Source organism: Pyxicephalus adspersus, chromosome 6 (assembly GCF_032062135.1).
Source record: "Pyxicephalus adspersus chromosome 6, UCB_Pads_2.0, whole genome shotgun sequence".
NCBI lineage: Eukaryota > Metazoa > Chordata > Amphibia > Anura > Pyxicephalidae > Pyxicephalus > Pyxicephalus adspersus.
In genome coordinates, this window is record NC_092863.1 from 84,188,264 (window position 1) to 84,210,078 (window position 21,815).

Here is a 21,815-nt window from a genome sequence, read left to right on the forward strand (position 1 = left end):
TGGAACAGTTATGGAGGGCCCCCGGGCAAAAGCAAAAACTCTTTTTAGGCAATTAATATAGTCGTCTCTTGACTATAAAATCTTTTTTTTTCATTAAGACTGAAAATGGACGCCTAGGCTAGGTACACACATCAGATAATTAACATCCGATAATCGCCTCAGGGGTGATATTGGATGAGAATCTGGCGTGTGTACAGAGCTCATCGTTCGTTGTTCATGGATCCGTCCTGGCAGATCTCCGAATGACGAACGATCGTAATGAAAGTGAAGAGGAGAGAGCGCAGTGGGGTGGTGCTCGGTCGTTCTCTACCTTCCCTCTCCATAGATTAGACAGTGCTGTATGTACAGCACTCGTTCATGCATCATTCAGTTTTCAGTCGTTGGAAAGGATCGTAAAAGATCCTTTCCAAACACAATTGTTGAACGTGTGTACCCAGCCTTAGACTAATTGCCATGTGATGAGACATGCTAGATTTAAGGTACCCCACATCCACTTTTTAGCATTACAATGTGGCACACATAAATCATATACAAGTATGCTGTAGCACATATCTGTCAACACATATTTTGTGTCAAAGCAAAGTTGTCATGAACATGAACATGAGCATGATATGCAAATAGCGACATTCTCGTGGTTACTATTTGCATAAGCAGAAATCCACCGCACCCATTAAAAGTGCATTAAGCTCAACTACCAGGGAAATAAACATACTACAAACCAACACATTCACATCCAGAGGATGCAGAGAAAGGCAAAAAAAACTGGTTCAATTTGCTCCAACAGGGAAAAAATTCCTTCCTGATCCTGTGAGGGAAATTGGAAGATCCCTGGATCTTCTCTGTTATCTTTACTTTAAAGCTTTATTACCCAGTTATATTCTGTGCTTCTAGAAAAGCTATCAGCTTTTTCTAAAAGCAATCTGTAAAACTAGCTAAAAACCACTTCCTGATGAAGCCTTTTCTACAATTTCACAGACATTACAGTGAACAATCCCTTCCTTATATGGAGAATAAACTTATTTTCCTCCAGAAGCAAAGAGTGCCCTCTTGTCTTTTGCAATGACCTTAATATGCTTCATTTGATTAAAAATGTTCTTCTCCAATAAGCAGATCAGACTCAAAATGAAATAGCTAAAATAAAATGCCAATTTTTACTTGGTTTCATGTTGACAAGTGTCTTTTCAGGCCAACTATAAGGCCATCAGTATATTACATGATACAAGCTAATAGAAATAGATAAGGGGCTGGTAATACTACAGCACTGCCTTGTGTAAATTCCCATGTTTGATGTAGTACTGCCTGTCTCTAGCACAGAACAATGCATGTAAGAATCAGTTTTATCCAGAATTTAATTTTCTAAGTGTCACGGTATCTGTCACATCTGCCAAATACATGACTATAGCCCACAATCATCCTCTGTATTTTCCTCCACCCGAGTCAATGCCCTTAAATATGAATGAAGCTCCCCAGCAGTCTGACTCACATACAACAATTTAATGGAGTCTTCCGACACGTGGCCCTGTAAACTCAGGGAAATCCTCAAAGTACTATCATGACTTAATGAGATTTCGCAATAACTGGCTGAATAATTCAGAGGTAGTTGAGCGAATTTTCTAAATTGTTCTTGCTATAAGTGTATTTTTTACCATCTTCATTGTCTGATGAATCAGTAACTCTAGCAGCAAAAGGAAAAAAGCTGATACATGTTTGTACCGAAGGCTTTTAATATAGGCTGTTAATGGTAATGTATCTTTAAAGCATATCCAGACCCAAAAACAAAATATATAATACACTGCAGCTTACCAACAAGGCAGCTGTATTTGTTTTATTTTTCGGGCTTTTTTTATTTTTGTCATTTTATTTTCACATGGTTATCCTTGGGTTGGCGTAATAAAGTACAGTTAAATATTAGGCCTACTCACAAATACAGAAGTTCTTTACCCACAAAGAGGGAAAAATTCCCTAGCATTTGCGTTCAGTGGAAGGCAAAGTACTCCAATGTTTATGGTTGTAAAAAAGAATGAGCAGACTTGTTGGTCAGCGAAAGGTAGATCAACCCAATGTCTGTGGTGGAAGAAAAATATCCCCTGGCACGGATAGTCAATAAGAGGAAAAAAGATCCAGTGTCAATGGTCAATGGGAGAGAGAAAATGCCATGTGATCATGCTTCTTGGTCATTGGAAGAAAAATCCAATGTCAGGGGTCAGTGGGATGAAAAATATGCCCTTGTATTGATGGTCAATGGGACAAAAAATGTCCCAGTGACAGTGGTCAACGAGAAGGAAAATGTCCAATTGTTGGTTGCCAGTGGAAGGCTCTCTAGGTACAAGAACTGCAGAACAGCTTGGCCAACCACATACTCATTTATTTTCTGTTGAGGACATGCTGAGGAACTCTAGGACTATAGTAGACTGTTTAAATATAAAGACAAAACTGTGGAATCTGGGACACATGGGGCATGCCTAAAAGGTCTTGTCTGTAAAAACCTTCCCTCCTCCCTGTTTCCCAATGAAATGGGCACAAACTGAGCCTTACAATGACACTGAAGTGAAGTAAAAATGCCTCAGCCATATTCAAGAAGCAGAAGGATGCAAATATCTGTCAAATGGCCGTCCGTAATGTATCACAGTGATCGCCAACCAGTGGTCCACAAGAAAATTTTGGTAGTCCACTGAAAAATTTGGAATTTGCAACTTTTATGTTTTAATAATACATTCATGAACTTGTCCAGAGAAAAACAGAAAAACAAGTGAGGCGCAGTGTGATGTCAGTGTAGTCTTAAGATGTATGAGGCAAGCGTTGCCGAGCCGCACGCTTCAGTATTGTTTCCATCATTACAACAGTCACCTCGCTCCACGAATACTGATTCTCATTCGATTGTTTTATTTTATTGATGGGACAATCGTGATGTTGGGACCAGACTAATAATCTGAACAAATATAATGATCCTAGCATCAGATACTGTACTGAGAAATATGCAAGCTGCATTTGCTGACCTTAATCTATGTGTTCTACCTGGTGCTCTATGGCTTCAATACTTTATATATTGCAAAGACAGCAAGGTAAATTACACAGGTAACAATTACAAAGAAGTTTAAAGATGAGGAACAATGACATTTTTTTGACCTCGGTGATATATGTTTGCCTTGTGGATCAGAATTATTATTGCCACACATAGCCAGGCAACCAGGATTTTCAAAGGAAGGAATAGAAGTCCCCTATACCCCTTCTTATTACAGGGGTACTTTAAAGTGTACTTGCACTTTTGGTGTCTCTTACAAAAAGTTGTCCTTGCTTTAATGACCATAATGTCTCATCATAAATATAATTGCTGCAGGTTAGCAAAATAAAATGCCAGATGCACATTACCTGATCGTATATAATTTTGCAGCTTTTTTCTTTATCTTAAATCTGAATGTGACCTTTAATAAAGTATTTTGTCAAACTTAAGTTCTCCAGTAAAACTTTTCCAAAAGTTCAGTATGCTGAACCCAGGAATCAATGTCTAATTAGATTCCACCGCATAGCAGAAAAAAACAAGTACAGTAAGTAAACAATTATTTCCTATTATCAATGTTCCCCTAGAGATTACATGTTGCGAGGCAACAGTTTAGCAACCAGTAAGGACATGTCATCAACTAAAAATGAGAATTGCTTTCTCTAATATTGCCAAAAAATAATTGGCATTTCTCGTTTTTATTATTTTTGTAAATTGCACTAGTATTATTATCTACACTTATCTAATACCCTTCTGCACCAGAGGCTTAGATCAAAGATTATTTTTAGTTATACAATTCATAAACGTTCCTTAGACACTGGCTGCTGTGGCTTTTCTGTAAATTGGGCATTTTTTTAATTAGCAGAATAGGCCTTCTGGAAGCTCATGCACCAGATAAAAGGCTGACAAAAGAATACATGAGTAATGCAGATTGCATAGTTTTATAACAAAAGAAGATCAGTTTTGCATGAGACCCTTAATTTTAACAGAAAATCCGGAAATTAAATCACTAGCTAAAACTTTTAGCATTGTTGGTAAGGATGGCTGCAGTCAGGGATACAGCGGAACTCTCCTCCTGCCCTGGCCATAGCTAAGCAGTAAGAGGTTACCCAACCCTAGCTTACCCAAGTGGCAACGCTAAGTCTCTGAATGAATGAATCCTAGAATAACATTAGTGTCAAGGATCACAATAATAATGCCTACGGATCTGAAAATGTTGGAGGCTGCTGAAGATCAAAAACATAAATGATTTTTGGGGCTGCACCTCCTCTTCTGCCCATTACCCATGTTTTAGGGTGGCAGGCCAGGTACTGTGCCTCCTAGATTTGGTATGGTGGGCAGCTGAGTTGGCCAACCCTGTACAAAAGTAAGAAAGGATTATGGAACAAAAGGGGAATGGCTGACAGATGTGAACTAAGCACCAGAAAAGCCAAAGATTGCATTAACATTTCTGGTGGCCAATGTGGTGGAAAAGCTGTAGTGGCCTTGGGTATATAAGAACAACTCCCGTGGTTCCCACTATTACTTCAGAGATGAAGACTGAAATAGGTTTGCTATTCTGTCCCAATTGCTGACAATCAAATTTCCCTTTTCTTGTAAAGTTATCACAGAGATAGGAAGTGCAGGGAAATATTCCCTAACTGGGTCAGAGACAGACACAAATCTGACAATGATTTTATCTTTTTCCTAGTTTATTTGAAACTTAAATAAAACTATGAGAACCTAACTTAGTCCTATGGTTTGGTTTTACAAATTGTTTATTCAGTTATCTGTGATGAGCTCCTATCAAAAAATTTGAATATGTAAAACCTTTAAAAAAGACTTTATCAGATTCAGTACAAGGATACCACAAGGGGATCAATCAGTGCCTAGCTGCTGGGGACTGAAGCACGGCTGATTGCCTGGGACTACCGCGGGACGTATTGCAGATGATGGTATTTGCACCTGCAAAGACAGGTCCTATGACAGAGATAATCATTAGTTTATCAGAATTTTATGACTGCATTCAAATTAGAGGCCATAGAGGGCCTTCCTTACATTTATGCAGAATTATCCTTCTAGAATTTTCCTATTCTATGTTGAACTATATTATGCAGCTGTACATTGCCTATAAAAAAGGCTGAACAAATATGTTCCTTCAGGCAACTTTACGGGGTTCTTAATATGAATACTTGTATTTTACATTTCCTAACATAGCCAGCTTTAGCTATTTACAACCTGCACAGGAGGTTCTATCTTGTGTGTTTGGGAAGAGAGGTTGTAGTTGGCATCCAGTCAAGCTTCTAGTAACCAGTTAGATCCCACTTATTAAGCTTCTATGGTTGTAGAAAGGGAAGAAAAGCAAGCTTTCCTGGATGGTTCCACCCAAACTTTTATTTAACATAACACCAAAAGCTAGTAACATGCAATATGTGAAAAGACAGATACAGTATGTATAATGACATTTAAAGGCCACATGTTATTACTAATTACAGAGGCAGCAGTTACAAATATACAATGTGCTTCCCCCACCTCTTAGATTGTAAGCTCTTTTGGGCAGGGTCCTCTCCTCCTCCTGTGTCACTGTCTGTCATTTGCAACCCCTATTTAATGTACAACGCAGCTATAAAACTACTGTTTATTTCTATTATTATTATTATTATTAATATTAATAATGTTACACACCCGAGACTTACCATGGTTTACATTATGTACATACTCTGGTTTTCTACCCCACTGCCCTACCTGGAGTTGAAGGTGTAAGGCCCTGGTCCAGCACCAGTGCTTATCAGAAACGAGTCCTCCGATATAACTGTAACCTATGGCAAGCTCACTCTTAGTTGTAGCACATACTCCAAAAATAGCCAGTGTCTGTGCTGGGGATGCTGAGAAATTATTAGGTGGAGGCTGCATGTCTAAAGGGAGGCAGGGGATGCTGCAAGCTGCCGAGCTGAGGGTGGACAACTAATTCCTTCATTTCCTTGCTGATGTGAGTGTAGTATGGCCTCCACGTTTGCCATTTCACACAACTAAATCCTCTTTTTTTAACCTGTTTAATTGAAACAGGTTCATTTTTTGTCTGTATAACATAAAAGTGTGCTGATAGACTCTTTGTACTGTTCTATATACTGTTTTATATAAAAATGTGGGCTTCAGTTCATTATTATTTAACACATATCAGTATTTATTAATAATCCAACAACATCTTAAAGGGAAGACAGAATGGACCAGTAAAATGCTGGACACTTTTTACACACAGATAATAATAGCAACATTAAGAGAGCAAATTACTTAAGGTGATATACCATATTCACCATTGTGATGGACAAACACACTAAACTGGATGAAATCATACTCCAGCCCTGCTTTCATTATACTATCCCTATCTTGAAACTTCAATTCCCCATCAAGAGCTGCAATGAGTCACTGTATGAAATAGGGCTCCGTCAGTCTGACCTCTGTACAGAAGCACCATCAATCTCCTTACATTCTATTGTATAGAGATTTATTAAGCAGATTGTTTGTCACTGTGTTATTGAATCTCCCTCTTACAACAAGCCTGGAATCTGTCCCAAACACTTTATTCTGATTGTGCTCACCAAGCTCACATTGACCCGGCACAGGCTGGAGCACCACGATTTCCTCCATTTTGCTTTATATCATTTCATAATCCTTATACATTTTTACCCATTTCACACAATCACAATAAAAACTGAACAAAGATAAAAAGGAATTCTTGGTGAGGAAAGATTGTGAAAGAGGACTTATCACCTATGAATAACAATAATTCAAGTCGATTGTAAGCAACACTTGAAGCTAAAAAAATGAACATTTCTGGAATGCAGTGCTTTGTATTCTGTGTAAATCCAGACTGACTGCTAACAAAAAGATCACTTGCATAATGTTTGTGATGAACCTCTCCAACACAAGGACTTCTGTATAAATATATGTATTTGGACAGCCTGTAAAAAAAAGGCTACATTTTTAAAGTATATTAATCATTAGCGCAAAGGACCTACTATTATTATTATTATTATTAAACAGGATTTATATAGCGCCAACATATTACGCAGCGCTGTACATTAAAACTAGTGAGCAAGTTAATAACCATCTGGGCCAAGAGCAGTAGGGACAGCATCACTTTGAACCAAATCCCTATTCCTTCTTGATCCCTGAAACCTTTACTATTCCAATATTGATCCAAGGGGGTGCAATTGGTGTTACTCACATATGTGTGGATTAGGGAGAGGTTTCTGTGAAGGTCATAAAAGGTTCCAAATAAATAGTCTATATGAGTTGGTATATATAATATCTGTTTCAGACAGTCCTGAGATTCTCCTCCTTTTGATTGCAATATAAGTTGCTTTAACTTGCTTCAAGCTGCTTTTGCTTTCCTGTTGACTAACATAAAAAAAGAAAAGCACCTCTAACATGAGCCAGAAACCTGTTGTAACAGTGCCCATCCCACTCATTTTTTCCATTGTTTGGCCCACGGTAGTTACAGAAATTCACACAGTTTTTGTTAGTGATTAGCTAGCGCTTTTGTAACATTCACAAATAAAGGTTTCCATGTCTACAATATTTCTGTAAGTAATTATAAAATGTTAATGAACTGAAGATTCTGCAAATTAGTTGTTACCAACACAATAAAACTGTTCTTCTTCTAAATGTGACAAAATGTGATATCCCATAGACCCACACACATTCATCCAAAATACACAGGTATACAAAAAAACTAAATTTTTACAGAATGCCCCTCCAGCTGGGTGCTCTGTCTCAGCAAGGATGACAGGTAATCATATAGCATGAGAAAGTGCTTTCACAATGTCTGGAGCACCATGTCACGGATACTGGGATTTTCTGCTCTTCCAGGATCCAGACAGAAAGTGAAGTCATGAAACCCTTGCAGTGGGTGGAAGACAAGACACGAAGTCCTCCTAATGTTTCATTTTGTTTTTACATTGGGGGGGTACAACGCATGTGAGCTATTTGCATATAATAAAGTGGAACTATAGTTCTTAACTTACAAATTACTAAATGCCAGGATTTTTGTGTTTCAAAAGGGACAGATAATAAAACATACTGACCTGCCTGTTTGCAAACTTCTGCACATGTACAGCTCAGTGTAGGATGCTGGGATATTCTGGGTATCTTGGCATGAATGAACAGGATAAACAATCAAGATTGCCAAGAATCCGACTCCAGGAAAAAAGTTGGATGAGGATGGCGGTGTTTACGGCAAAGTGAGGACAGGTGAGTACAATTAAATTAGTGTGATTTAATACAAATCTGGTTAACTTTGTGTCCCTATCACCTGAATGGGCAATTGTGGGAGCTTTAAATGTACAGGGGGGCAAAATAACTAGGGGTAGTAGAAAACTCCTGTCAGTCATCTAGTTGGTAGCCAAAAAGCAATTCTACATAAATTGTTGGACTCAGACCTCCCAATTTGAGACCCTGTAATGACAAACTCATGTACGTCTTTCAGATAGCATAGATTGAATCTTCCTTAGAAAATGTTCTAAGCTCTGCATGAGCATTTTTTTTCGAAGAAGAAGAATTTTCAAATTCTTTGACACTTAACCTTCATGAATGAAACAGAATATTGTGCACACATATCTTGGTATGTGCTGGGGCTTCTTGCTAATGATCCTCCTGTAAACTTCAACTTATTGGACCTGAACTGATAGTAATCTGCTTCCTTCTGTGAATTGACATTGGCAGGACCATTTTATCTTGTATAGTTCTGTATAGACCAATGTACTTCTTTTGTTTCAAGTATACCTTTTCTCTTTGTGTGTAAGGAAAGGGTACTCTTTTGCAGATATTATTGTCCCTTCTGCAATAAAGGATCTGCCTACAAAAATATTATTATTGATATTCTGCCTTTACAGCATCAAATAGTTTGTTGATCAATGAGAATGTTGAGTTCTGACAATAATCACTATCAGCCTGCTAAAACTTTATTTGGGCAATTTTTTATGCCTATGGTAGTTATATAAATAAAAGAGATTAATGAAAGAAAGTAGAATTTATTTTTACTGAAAAGAGAAAAGCCTTAAGATGGCTTAAGGTCCAACTGTCATTATTAAAGTGCTGCTTGTCTACTGGAACTGGCGAGAGAACGTCACAAGTTTAATAAAATCATCATTCCTCTTTTTCTGTAGCAATAACCTAGTAATGAGGAATACTTTGATTGCAGGTAGGAAGAGTTACTTAATTATATTTTCTGCACCGCGGTTGCTGCTCACATTATTAGCTGTGAAATACTATGAAGTTGTGATCTCCCGTCACCTGAGACCAGGGGCACTGTCACAGAGGTGATGACACCATTACAGAGGGCACCAATGTGCCATTTCGTTTTTAGCAATGGACATACTAATTACAGTATTTACATTAATAGGATAACAAAATGCTGAGATTAATTTTGCCCTTAAAATGTCACTAAGAACTGCAAAACATAAGAACAACTATTTTATACAATGAAAAGCAACCACTAGTATAATTTATATAGCCCAAGCCTGATTTCAAGTTATTGATTCCTGGTTTTGGCTAAAATTGGGTTCAAATAGAAACTCTGCCATGATTTATTGCTGGCTCTGCAGAGAATACCTTCCTCCTCTCTTATCTCAGAACAGGAAATGAGAGGAATTCTCCCCGGAGTGAAATGTATTCTCATCTTTGACAGGTGTCACTGGAATCAGTGTCCCCAATGGGAGATCCTCCCTTACCACCTCTCTGACAGCTAATAAATTGTACATTTCCAATCACCTTCCATGCCAGCAACAATGGTCACCGGAATAGAATATGAGAGTCAAACTGCCAAACATAGACAGAGATGGAGTTTTCATTTCCATTCAAAATGGTTTATCACCAGAATTACTACTCATTTTCTGCATGTCAGATTGTTCTTTATAAGCCCAGCGCACACAATGGGTCTGATTTAATAAAGCTCTCTAGGGTTGGAGAGTATATACTTTCATCAGTGAAGCTGGGTGATCCAGCAAACCTGGAATGGATCTGGTGCAGGATTCAAAACATTTGCTACCAAATAGCAACTTACTTTCAAGAAATCCATTCCAGGTTTGCTGGATCACCCAGCTTCACTGATAAAAATGTATCCTCTCCAGCCTTGGAAAGCTTTAATAAATCAGGCCCAGTGACTTTTTTCACTTTGAGCTTAACAAGTTAATGAAAAGCAATAACTGATTTTATGAACTGCAATGTGTAAGGCGATAGACCTTCTGTAAGGTAATAACTGCAATATAATCCCCTCATTGAGTGATTCACCATCTTTGTTATTGTCCTTTATCCAAGACGGAAGGGGAGTGGAAGAAGCCCAATGTTTTGAGTTGTCAGCGAAAAAGGGATAATGGTGAAATATTCCAATGGAAGAGATTTCCTCTTGTGTTTATGGGACAGGAAGAAAAATTTATTGTTCCCAATAGGGCACAGAGAGGAACAAAAAACTGACAGAGATCTAACCAATCTGGGCCATTCACCCAGTACCAGTGTTGTTATATGGAGTGATCCACATTTTATTGCAAATCAGGCTTTCTATTTTAACTAAAACAATTTTAAACTGATCTCTAGCCATACTGACTGATCTCTAGCTATACTGTTGGCATGATGTGGTCACTTCCTAGTGGTGGGGTCATCTCAGATTATGGAAATAAATGTGACAGCCGTGAAATCGGCACAATGGGACCAGCCAGTTCAGGCACATTGGTAGTCCTGCATTACAAGTCCCCACAACCAAGGTTTTCTTTTCTTTGTCAAAGACAAAGCTGAATGAATGCATTGATCTGTATTTTAGGTATGGCCCATAAAACGCAGGCAGTGCTATAATATTATTGCAATGTATAGAAACAAAACAGTGTTATCCACTCTTCTTTATAAATGTTCCTCTTGTTCCCAATACATGAAATATGATGGAGTTATGTTATTGTATAGCACATAAAAACACACACAAGTCGTTGCTACCTAAAGCAACCTCACAAAGGATATGGATTTTCCTTGTGACCACTAAAATCTATAAACAAAGTACCAAGCACACACAATATACAATAAGACACAAAGTGGGAGTAAGCAACAATGGAATAGTCTTCCCAACATAGTAGTATCACTTTATAAAGATGCAAAAGGAAAATATCCATTTTCTTTGCTGATTTTATCATCTTTATAAAGAAAACCTTTCCATTTCAGATCCACTTTTTATCCCAACTCATGCAGACTTACCGTAAAAATGTACGTGCAATAGTGCAAATATGTTACCTCCCCCAAGGGTATAATAAATGTTTATATCTCTGCACTTGACATTTAAAATTGTAATTTCTTTATGCTAAACATTAATGCTCTTTCAAAACTGGCGGAGATGTAGAAGACAGCTGTGGTTCTCATTCAATGATGCACCACTGTTGTTTTCACTTCCTCTGTTATCAAATGACAAAATATAATGCTGCGTTCCCTGATTGACCAAGGAAGGAGAGGAAATGATATGAGTTATCAGAAAAAGGTGAAGCTCTTATATTATTATTATTATTATTATTATTATTATTATTAATAAACAGTATTTATATAGTGCCAACAAATTACGCAGTACTGTACATTAAATATAACCAAACCGTGGGGAGTAAAGCGGGAGTCGTAATGTGTGGCATGAGGAAACTACAGATTTTACTGTAGAGTATGGAGACATGATGATTTATTTTACACTCGGAGGATACAGCATATTTATACATTTTTAAATGTTTTCCTGGAGTTTGCTTTGAATGACACTATGTAAGTTTAATGCTTTCCATTGTAGAGACCTTACAGAACTTCATATTTAAAAATGTAGTGAACACCACTGGAGCTTTTTAACAAGCAAAACCACAGTGATCATTGGGGTTTAAATTCACAACAAAATGCTACATTGTGCATGCTGTAAAATGAGCTAAAACCTGAGAAAAAGAACCTTTAATAAATTAAAAAAAACATATATATATATATATATATATATATAAATTCAGCCATGATAACACAGTAGAGAATAATATCTAATAATGTAAAAACTGCATGGGTTATACTCTGGAAAATATAAACTTTAGTCTGAGTGATCCCATTACAGCCTTGCCCATACACAGCACTAGATCATACAATTAGAAGCTGAAGTTCTGCAAGAAATGAATAAAACACTCAGACTGAGAGCCTGTGTTAATAAGCTTTTGTTTGCCTTATAACTGCTTCTCTCCGCACACAAGAATATAGGAATACAAAATCAGCTTGAAGCAGGTTGATTTGCATCTCACATTATCAATGTCAAATGCAAGCAGAATGCACTTGCAATAACACTGGATTTAGCCATGGTAAATGAATGAATTCCCAATGATCATTGACAAAGACCCCTTAGATAACCTAAAATTACTCAGTAATAATAAATGAACAATTAAAGTTGACCCAGGAAAGAAGAAATGTAATTCTCATCTGTCTTGAAGCCTATGCAGCTAAGCTGTAACTGATGGTGAGGGCAGCGAGGGAGTATGACAATTCTCTTTACAGGGGCACATTTCATTGGGTTTGTTTTAGTGCCAGAATCATGCTAGTGAACTGTAGTATAGTTGCAATGTTCCCTTCATTTATTATTAGGTTTATTGATTTACCATTTGTCAGTATTCAGTAACTGAATTGATAACACCTGATTTGTGCACTTTCTCTAGACCTTAGGGGTTACTCAGACCCGTAGGCACAATCCAACAGCCTTAACACTGAACCCATAATGGATTGTTGCACAGTACTTCCTAAACATGTGTGCCTGTCTTGACTGAGAAAACATGATTATGTTATTGGAGAAGGAAAGGAACAAAAAGAAGAAGGATGTTCCTGACTGCCATTATCCACCGTGAATGGTGGATTATTCCAAAAAGTGATGGATGGTGTGCATCTACAAGATCAACAGACATGGAATCATCAGCCCTTTCCATAAGGAATAAAATGAAGGGGGTGACTGCCATCCTATGTTTAAGGCCAGCTTACCACAGGGTGACAGGTCCACTTTCATGCTCTATTCATATACAATAACTATTTTAGTAAGACATTTAAGAAGTGAATCAGAACCTTTTGACATTGAAATTGTCTAAGTGGCCATAAAGCATGGGGAAATTCCATAAATCCAGACACCACAACTGGCCATTCGATTTACAATTCAGACACTGAAATAGCCGAATATCTTTATGGCTATTTGTTGTTTAACAAAATCTATCTGTCTGAGTGTCCTCGGTAGTATTTGTGATTCCTATCATCCCTACGCTTTATGAGACCTGCATTACTTGATGAAATATGAGCAATAGCGGCATACATTATTTATTCCTTTATGAAAGGCACTATTGAATCTAATCTGAGAAGATGATTTATGGATGTAGCCGCTTTGTTTAATACTGAACATTCATGTTTATGTGCTCTTTGTGATGAGTTTTTTGTGTCCTTGTAACAACTGGTAGATAAAACAACAAACATTTTAGAGAGGATAAATCCAATAACTCACCCAGATTTGCAGTTTAATTCTTTTTTCATTTTTGAAGACGGTCTTAACCTTGAAATCAATCCCAACCGTGCTCACGAATGCAGATGTGAAGGAGTCATCAGCATAACGAAACAAGAATGATGTTTTGCCGACGCTGCTGTTTCCGATAATGAGCAGCTTGAACATGTAATCAAAGTTCTGATCAGACGTCTCTTTCTGTCCATATCTGGAATCCTGTGCAGAGGCCATCTGGAAGAGATGGAGAGGCATGGGTTAGTTCTATTTTACAGTGATCATTGGACATATATGAACACATTGTCTTCATACGTGTGTTTGGTTGTGTTTAGAATTCATAGATATCATGAAAGGAGGTATTGACCCATGTAATAGCTGATCTTAGACTCAATGCAACTCTGCTTTACCCCACCATCCTAAATCTCCACCTCTGAAATTCCCTTGAATGCATCCTACCATACCCTAATCTGGATTCAACAGCACCTCTATAAACCAAGTTATCATGAAAGGTGGTATGTCGTGGTAGTCGTCCACTGCACGACTTTACATTACCTTACTGTCCAACAATTATATTCCTCTGCATTCATCTCTTCCATACCTTCATCTGAATCTATCACCTTCACCTCACTGCAAAGTTCAGAATCTTCTTACATGTGTTTAGAACGTTGGCATAAATATCACAACAGGAGGTATAGATTGGGAGTCTTGGGCCCATTGCACAAACCTACATTACCCCACCTCCTAACAACCCACCTAAGATATCCCTCTGCATTTATTTCTGCCATACTTCCCCTGCATCCAACACCCCCACTATGCAACTACTCAAAATATCAAATATCTCTACTCAAATAAAGGTAATTCACAATGCTGAGATCAGGTTGCTGTGGAAATTGCATCTTTACCTATCACTAAACCACCAAAACACTTGGCAACAATGAAATAATTAGGTATGAGTAAAAAAAAAAGTTTTCAATATCATAAAAACATTGGAAATTTTGAAACACTTTCACTCTTTTGGAAAAATAATGCAAAATCAACAAAGGACTCCAAATTATGGTGTTTTAGGTATATTTTAATATTAGAGTCTGCTTTTTAAATGGAGCTCAGCTTTAAAGTATATCAACAAGCAAAACTTTTTGTTGCAATTAAGGGGAAAGGTTAAGCTCCTTGTCCAGTTTTAATTGCTGTCTGTGTATCCACTTCTCCATGTTTATAAGGATGTGTGAGTTGGGGTCCTATAATAAGAAAATGGGGAGAATGACTAACCTTGTATGAGAATTGAAAGCCAGTCTAAATCAAACAAAAGCCTGTTGACACAGATCCTACAACTGTTATATTACTGTATAGGATGCTGTGGCCTAAAACTTTAAACTAGCTGGCAGATCAATACTGTCTTATACCAAAGAGATTTATAGTTCTTATTATTTTCCATTCTTTCTTATTGTGGAAATTTATTCAGTTCCATTTTCATTTTTGTAGGCTTGTTTGTCTTCTCGTTTTCTCTCAAACAGTCTGTTCTGTGGTGCTGCCCAGTATTTGTACATTTATTGTGAGATTATTTTCATCAGCCATTGCAGCCAAGCTAACTCAGCCAAGTACTGTTTGCTGTCAGCAAATGTTCCCCTTCCACAAGTCTCAGCAGAGGTGGGTGTCAGAGTAGGAATGGTTTTAAAGTGCACCGGCAGATTGCTTGTAGAAGCTAGACCTTGCAACTGCTTATACTTCCCATCATATTCCTTCATTCCATTTGTCCAAAAGACAGGGGAGCAAAAGTAAGTTCAAGCAGTTCTGAGGACTGGCATTTAAGTAAACCTGTTGCTTAGACCTGCATAAGCATAGTATAGGCCACTGGGATTCTAGAAAAGTTTTATGCATGAGCAAAGTGGTTTAATACAAGGTCACGCGTAACTGCGTGGATGTGCCTGTCTACTCAAAGTTTTTTGGTTTACTTTAAAGTCTGGAGAGGTGTCAAGGGTTCCCTGTGTCACTGCCCTAATACAATACAGGTAGTCCCCAAGTTATGGACGACTCCTAGATATGAACAGGGCTTCCCTGCTCACTCGTGTGCAGGACAGATACTTGATGGATGAGGGGGCGGTTCACATGACTTGCAGAAGAAATCTTTTGCTAAACACAGCTGAGGTTATGGGTGATCTTAGGGGGTGAGCTCTTCTTCAGCTTCTTGTAACTCTTTAATGACAAGACAAACTCTGCAGTTGTTTCGCATATCAAAGCACAGCTTGCTGCACAAGTTAATGAATGTCTAGGTTACATAAAGTTTTTTTTTTTTTTTTTTGCTTTGTTTGTGATTAACCAACAGTGAGGATAATTTACAGTAACTGACACCACGCTGCCTAATAATATGTTGAGACAAACATCTGTCCTAATTGCAGTTATTAAAATAATGTACCTAGTCCGACTTACATACAAATTAAACTTAAGAACAAACCTAAAGTCCCTATTTCGTATGTAACCCGGGGACTACCTGTATTATATATATGATCAAACATAGTATTGGATGCGACTATTATACTGTTCTTCATACTTGGTAATATATTATATATCAGTCTCAATTCAAAAAGTCCTAGAACCAGGATAAAGCTACGTACACACGGCAGATTTTTATCGCCCGATAATCGGCATCGGCCAATTATCGGGCGAAAATCTTGAATTTTGAGAGATTAGACCTAAATAAGTATCCTCTTTCCCAGTGCTAATAGAAAACATTTCTTCCATAACCAGGGTAACTGTATTATTAGAAGTGGGTTGTTAAAACATGGCAGAGATGTGTTATAATAAACATTACTAGAAGTTCATGATTACAATCAGCACAAAAAAAGATCATTTTAAATATGGCTGCACACCCAATTGGAAATCATAGCTCATTTTTCATAAACATGGAGTATTCAAAAAAGTCTCATTATTCAATTCATATGACATTTTAAATTGTTTGTGTTGCATTATAGCAGGATAGTGATAATTATGATCAGTGGATGAGCAGCAACCAGACAATTCCTTATCTTAAGTCTGCAAATATAGGGGAAAACAAGGAGCCAACAATATTCTTAGATTTATGTGCACATGTTAGATTTCTGTCTCTGGAAATAATCTGCAATGACAGTTTCCATTTGCAGTGGAGTGACCAAGTTCTATGGAGGGGAAGGGTGAGGATGAGTGGGAGGCACCCCGCTGCATCTAACTCTATTTTAAATGGCAGCAGTCATCCCCAGTCTGTTGTTTAGTGATCTGTCTGGTGGATCCATAAACAATGTCAAGGAACCACACACTAGATTTTCATCTAGAAAGTGTTTGTAGCTTAGGAGATAAACATACTTGATATTAGTTTTTTTGTCTAGTTTTGGAAAATGTTGGGAAAAATTAAAAAAGTTGTGTTTTCTTTTTTTCAATTGGGGAGATTTGACTTCATTTCCTGTTGTTCACAGAAGTGAGATGAGATCTCAGGAAAGTGAAGGAAATCCTTTACTATGCCATTCTCGTGCTAACATGTCCCCATTTAAAGTTTCCCCTTCTATTTCTGATTCGGTGATAACTGAAAATGTTTGATTTTTCCCTCAGCAGCACAAAAAGAGAAATTCATCTCCCTAGCGTAGAAGACCTTGACTGAAGTTTTGACCCTTCCCAGCTCTATCCAAAATTCAAAAATTGTTTGTTTTAGGCTTTAGGTATAATAAAGAGATGAGACATAAACATTCAATACTTTTGCACATACCCACCCACCCCATATCATCAGTTAAAAGGGTAAAGGTATAAAATGATTATATTTTACAGCTACTTATTTAAAAAAAATATTAAAAGTATTGTATTATAACAATTTATTCTAACATGCTGATGATTTTTTCTTTCATATTTTGTAAATATGTAATGATGATGGCATTCTCCTGTAAATGCAATTTACAGGAATAATTTTATTTTTGTATGTTGGGCCAGATGTTTGAGAACACAGCATCCGCTGCTTGTTTTCCAAGGGCAAAGTGTGAACTTTTATTGTATTGGATGCTTCATTTCACATTCATGCCCTATGGCCTCTCTTCATGAATATAATTGCCCTTTTTATACTGGTTACATGCTGTAGTATTTGTGTAGTGATAGTGTATATGTAATATAAGCAAACCAAATCCACTTCTGATACAAACCTATTTAAAAATATTTAAAAATTTTCGAATTAGTCCCTTGGCACCCCAGAGTTGCCTGCATGATATTATTTTGGCTTGTGGATGTAACAAAGGTGGGCCATGTCTATACAATGTGTGTACACCCTGGGTACCTGTTGTACTATGACAATGCAGGAGCAAAAACAATTGTCACCCCATAACAGAAAGTGTCAGAACAGCAAACTATACAACAGAATCATCAGGAAAAAATAAAACCTCTTTTTAAGTTACATTTGTGTTAACACTTACGTGAGATCTTTGCGATGTACGTTTAAGATAAAACTTAAAACACAAATTTATTATATAGCAACCTACCAGTCTGTAGATTTATTGGTTGCATTAGTTTTTAACAGGCGCAGTACACTTTCTATGAGTACAGAAAAATTACCAGTGACCCTGATGGAGTTCCAGATGCCTTTTAAGTTCTTGTGCACTAAACGTAAATCTCAGCTTTTCAAGTTGTCTTCTGTATACTGCTCATCTCTCTTCCTTATATAAGTGAAATGAAGAATGAAAAAAGGTGTTTGTAGTCCAAGTAAGGAGAACAGCCTAAGAAGGCTACATTACTTTCTCATGAATACAGTACGGTGAGGGTTGACACCCTAGGAGGGAAAGTGTACTACAGACAAGGGCTTCAGGATGGAAAGCTTTAATTTCCTAACCACATAAGTAACCACATTTAAGTAAATATTCATTTTTGGTTACTTTTTACTTTTGGCTGGTTAAGACAGATAGAATAGTAAACACTACACTTAGCAACCCACCATGAATGGGGATCAAAGAGTTTGTTGAGTACCAACTGCTATCCAAAATGTTCAAATGCTGCAGCACAGGTTGCTGAGCCACTATCAAGGTGCCAGGAGCCACATGGAGACCACTGTTCCAACCACTAGTCTAATAAAGGCCTTATTTTTTGAAGCTGTAATATCAAAAATTGTATTGTGCATGCTTTTCGAGTGCAAAGTGCAAAAAAAAATGTAACTATAGATGAGCGTGGTTTCAATGTCAGTGTATTGAGGATAAAAGGCAGGCTTGTCGTCTCATACTAGGCATGCTTCTCCATCCCCTCCACTTGCCAACAGTGGATCAGCCTAGGGATCAGGCATATCTGTAGGGATGCTGGGAAAATTTCCTTTGATACAATGCCCAGTAATGGAAGATGACTTAATTAGGAAAAAGAGAGATGTTTAAACTTGTTGGACCCTTGAAAACCACAGCAAAAGCGAAAACTTGCTTGCCTGTGTATATCAAAGGTGTTTTTAGTGTGCTCATATTCTTTACCTCCGGATACACATTTATAAATACATAAAAAGAAGAACATCTACCTTCTATTAATAGAGACCACATGCCTAGGTAAGGAATTTATTCTCTTCTTTCTCTCCTTATGTCCTACACGTACCATTTGGTATGTGAAACACAATGAGGAAGGTTAATGGTAAGCCTGAAATCAAATATGCTCTGCAGCTCACAGCTGTATCCAGCCACATTGTTCCCAATGATAACGGAACACATCTTGCTTTAATAACACAGCCTCCCATAGGGCTCAATGACTTTGGTATTGGAGAGAGCAAGAGCAACAAAAAGACGGAAGCTGTACAAGGGATTACTGTGCTTCCATTACAGCCAACGACTGATGTGATTCCTCCGACAGCTTGACACAAAAGATAAAGAAACTACAACTTCGTCATAGATAGACAGTCCAATACATTTATAGCACTATGTCATAATATAATATCATGCAATTCTAGTGAATTCTAAATCTGGAACAAAAGCCAGCAGATCAGTATAAAGCTCTATTTATAAAAATAGGGAAACATTCCCTCAAACATTCCCTGGTGGGAATCAATTACTGCCATTGAAATACATTGACCTGGAATGTTTGAGGGATTTTTTTTAATATAGCCTATAGTGTCCAGATGCTGGCTTTTTTAACTATCCTATAAAATCAGTGACACCATCTATTACCTTGACCTTTTTTGGGGAGGTAACACTTTAAACTGGACAAATGTTAATAAGAATTATAGATGGCAATGGATGGCTTTTTCTCAATCACTGCCTAAGCAAATCATAATGTCAGATGTGTTTTATATGCACAGCAAATCTTCTGATTGGCATTTGGCACCAAAACAGTGACAAGTGTTTGTTAAAATGATTGTTCATCGTATTATAAATATGCCCACCTGTGCTTTTGTCATTAGCGCTGTAGCTATGCTTTACTGATGTTCTAGGTTCAGATCCCACTGGTGATATAATTTGAACACACAATTGATTTACAGGCAATGGTTCCTGCCTGTATGCTGTGCATATATAATCATATTTATATATGTAATTTATATCTTTATAAAAATGGACGTTAATGGTGGACTGCAGTTAAGAATAAATCTAGGTCAAGAGTGAAGAATTCTAATTCAACCTTTCAATGCTGCAATGAACATCAGCCCTAGGAACAAAGCATAGCTTATATATGGGTTTCTGTGAATTTTCTACTTCTGTATAAATATATCTGGTGGAGGATAAGCACTTCCCACAACAGCCTACATAAAATGTATTAAACAATAGCATTTGTGACCTGGGAAACTGGAAACATTAATAGATGTCCAACTGCAGCAGATCAATAGAAAAGGGAACTGGAGTCCTTATGCCTTTTTGGTAAAAGTAAATCAAAATGTATCCTGATTTTATTTGTCTGCTGCAAGGCCTCTTGTGCTGGAAAATCCATCCCAGGCGCATGACAAACTGCTAATATGTGCACAGGAGTTGTAAAAAGCACTGCAGGTAAGAATGTTCGCACGTTGGGCCTGATTTATTAAAGCTCCCCAAGGCTTGAAACGATACACTTTCATCAGTGAAGCTGGGTGATCCAGCAAACCTGCAATGAATCTAGTCCAGGATTGAAAAAAATTGCTAACAAATAGAAAGAAGGCTTTTAGGAAATCCATTCCAGGTTTGCTGAATCACCCAGCTTCAATGATGAAAGTGTATCCTCCCCAGCCTTGGAGAGCTTTAAAAAAACAGGTCCATTGTTAAAGCTGCGGTGCTGTTCTTTCTACATAGGTGGATAAGAAACCATGCGGCCAAAAGTGACTTGCCGTTTTGTGTAGCCAATCTCTGATCCACCGCAACTGCAGTTCCCAATGTCTCCCAGGCACTTGAGAATAAGAGCAGTCGGGATGAGCCTTCGGCAGAAGTCTGTGTTTAAACTAGAGGTCTGAAATGGCCCTACGTGTTTTTAATAAATAAAGTAACGTTTCCAGAGTTGTTAGATGTCTGACTTAACCTAACAAATATACTAGCTCAAAGAAGAATAAAATGAGTGGGTCATAATTAGCAGGGTCTTCAAATGTCCTACCAGAGACAATCAGGTTCTTCTCCTTTCAGTTTTATTTTGCAGGCCAGGGAAAAACCTCATTGCCTGCTACAGGACAGTAGAGTAAGTCAGTGGTTTACGTTGCACATCAAATAGTTATCACCATGACAAATGGTCATGCTTGTCTTAAGCAAAAATCCCAGTGGCCCCCCAACATCTTTCATCAGTTCGCCACAAATGGTTGATGAACGACGGATCGGGAGTGATCCCTGTGAATTTTAATGGGGGGGAGCAAATCAGGGTGCAATTCGCTTGTCCTCCCCTCTACTTTCTCAATAGAACAGAACAGATGCTGTGTGTACAGTGGCCATTCATTCATCCGACACTGGAAACAATCACAAAAGATCATTTCTAGCAACGGAAATTGGATGTGTGTACATAGTCTTAGACATAGAGAAACCATGTGCTAAACATATAGCTAGGATCTGCTGTCCATAACACTCTCTAGAAAACAAAAAGAAAAATCTGCACAAATTACCTTCACGTTTGCTCCAATTTCCATCAATTAGCCTCAAAATATCTAATGGAATATGAAATGGCTGTGTTTAAAAACAGAAACCAAATAGATTCAAACTCTAAATTCTGTCTATTATTATCTAGTCAATGCTAGTAAATGCCATGAGACGAAGGAGACATTTTGTAAGTCAGATGTTTTCATCTATGAGGCCTAAAGACTGGAAACCTTTTTTTTATCAGTTTTTTCACATTTATTAGCGTGAAGAGTAAAATTATGTGAGCTAACAAAACACAAAGCTGAAGAGTCAGCATTCTACAGTTAAGGGT

The 21,815-nt window shown here is 37.6% G+C and overlaps 1 protein-coding gene across 2 annotated transcripts in view; it reads right to left on the reverse strand.

Moving 5' to 3' along the window:
• Window positions 1-21,815, reverse strand: part of RAB3C (RAB3C, member RAS oncogene family) — an 86,683-nt gene that overhangs the window by 60,607 nt on the left and 4,261 nt on the right. For both annotated transcript variants that reach the window (XM_072416399.1, XM_072416398.1), the window contains exon 2: window positions 13,500-13,727. In XM_072416399.1, the coding sequence (XP_072272500.1) occupies window positions 13,500-13,727 (228 nt within the window). The remainder of the gene's footprint in view (window positions 1-13,499; window positions 13,728-21,815) is intronic.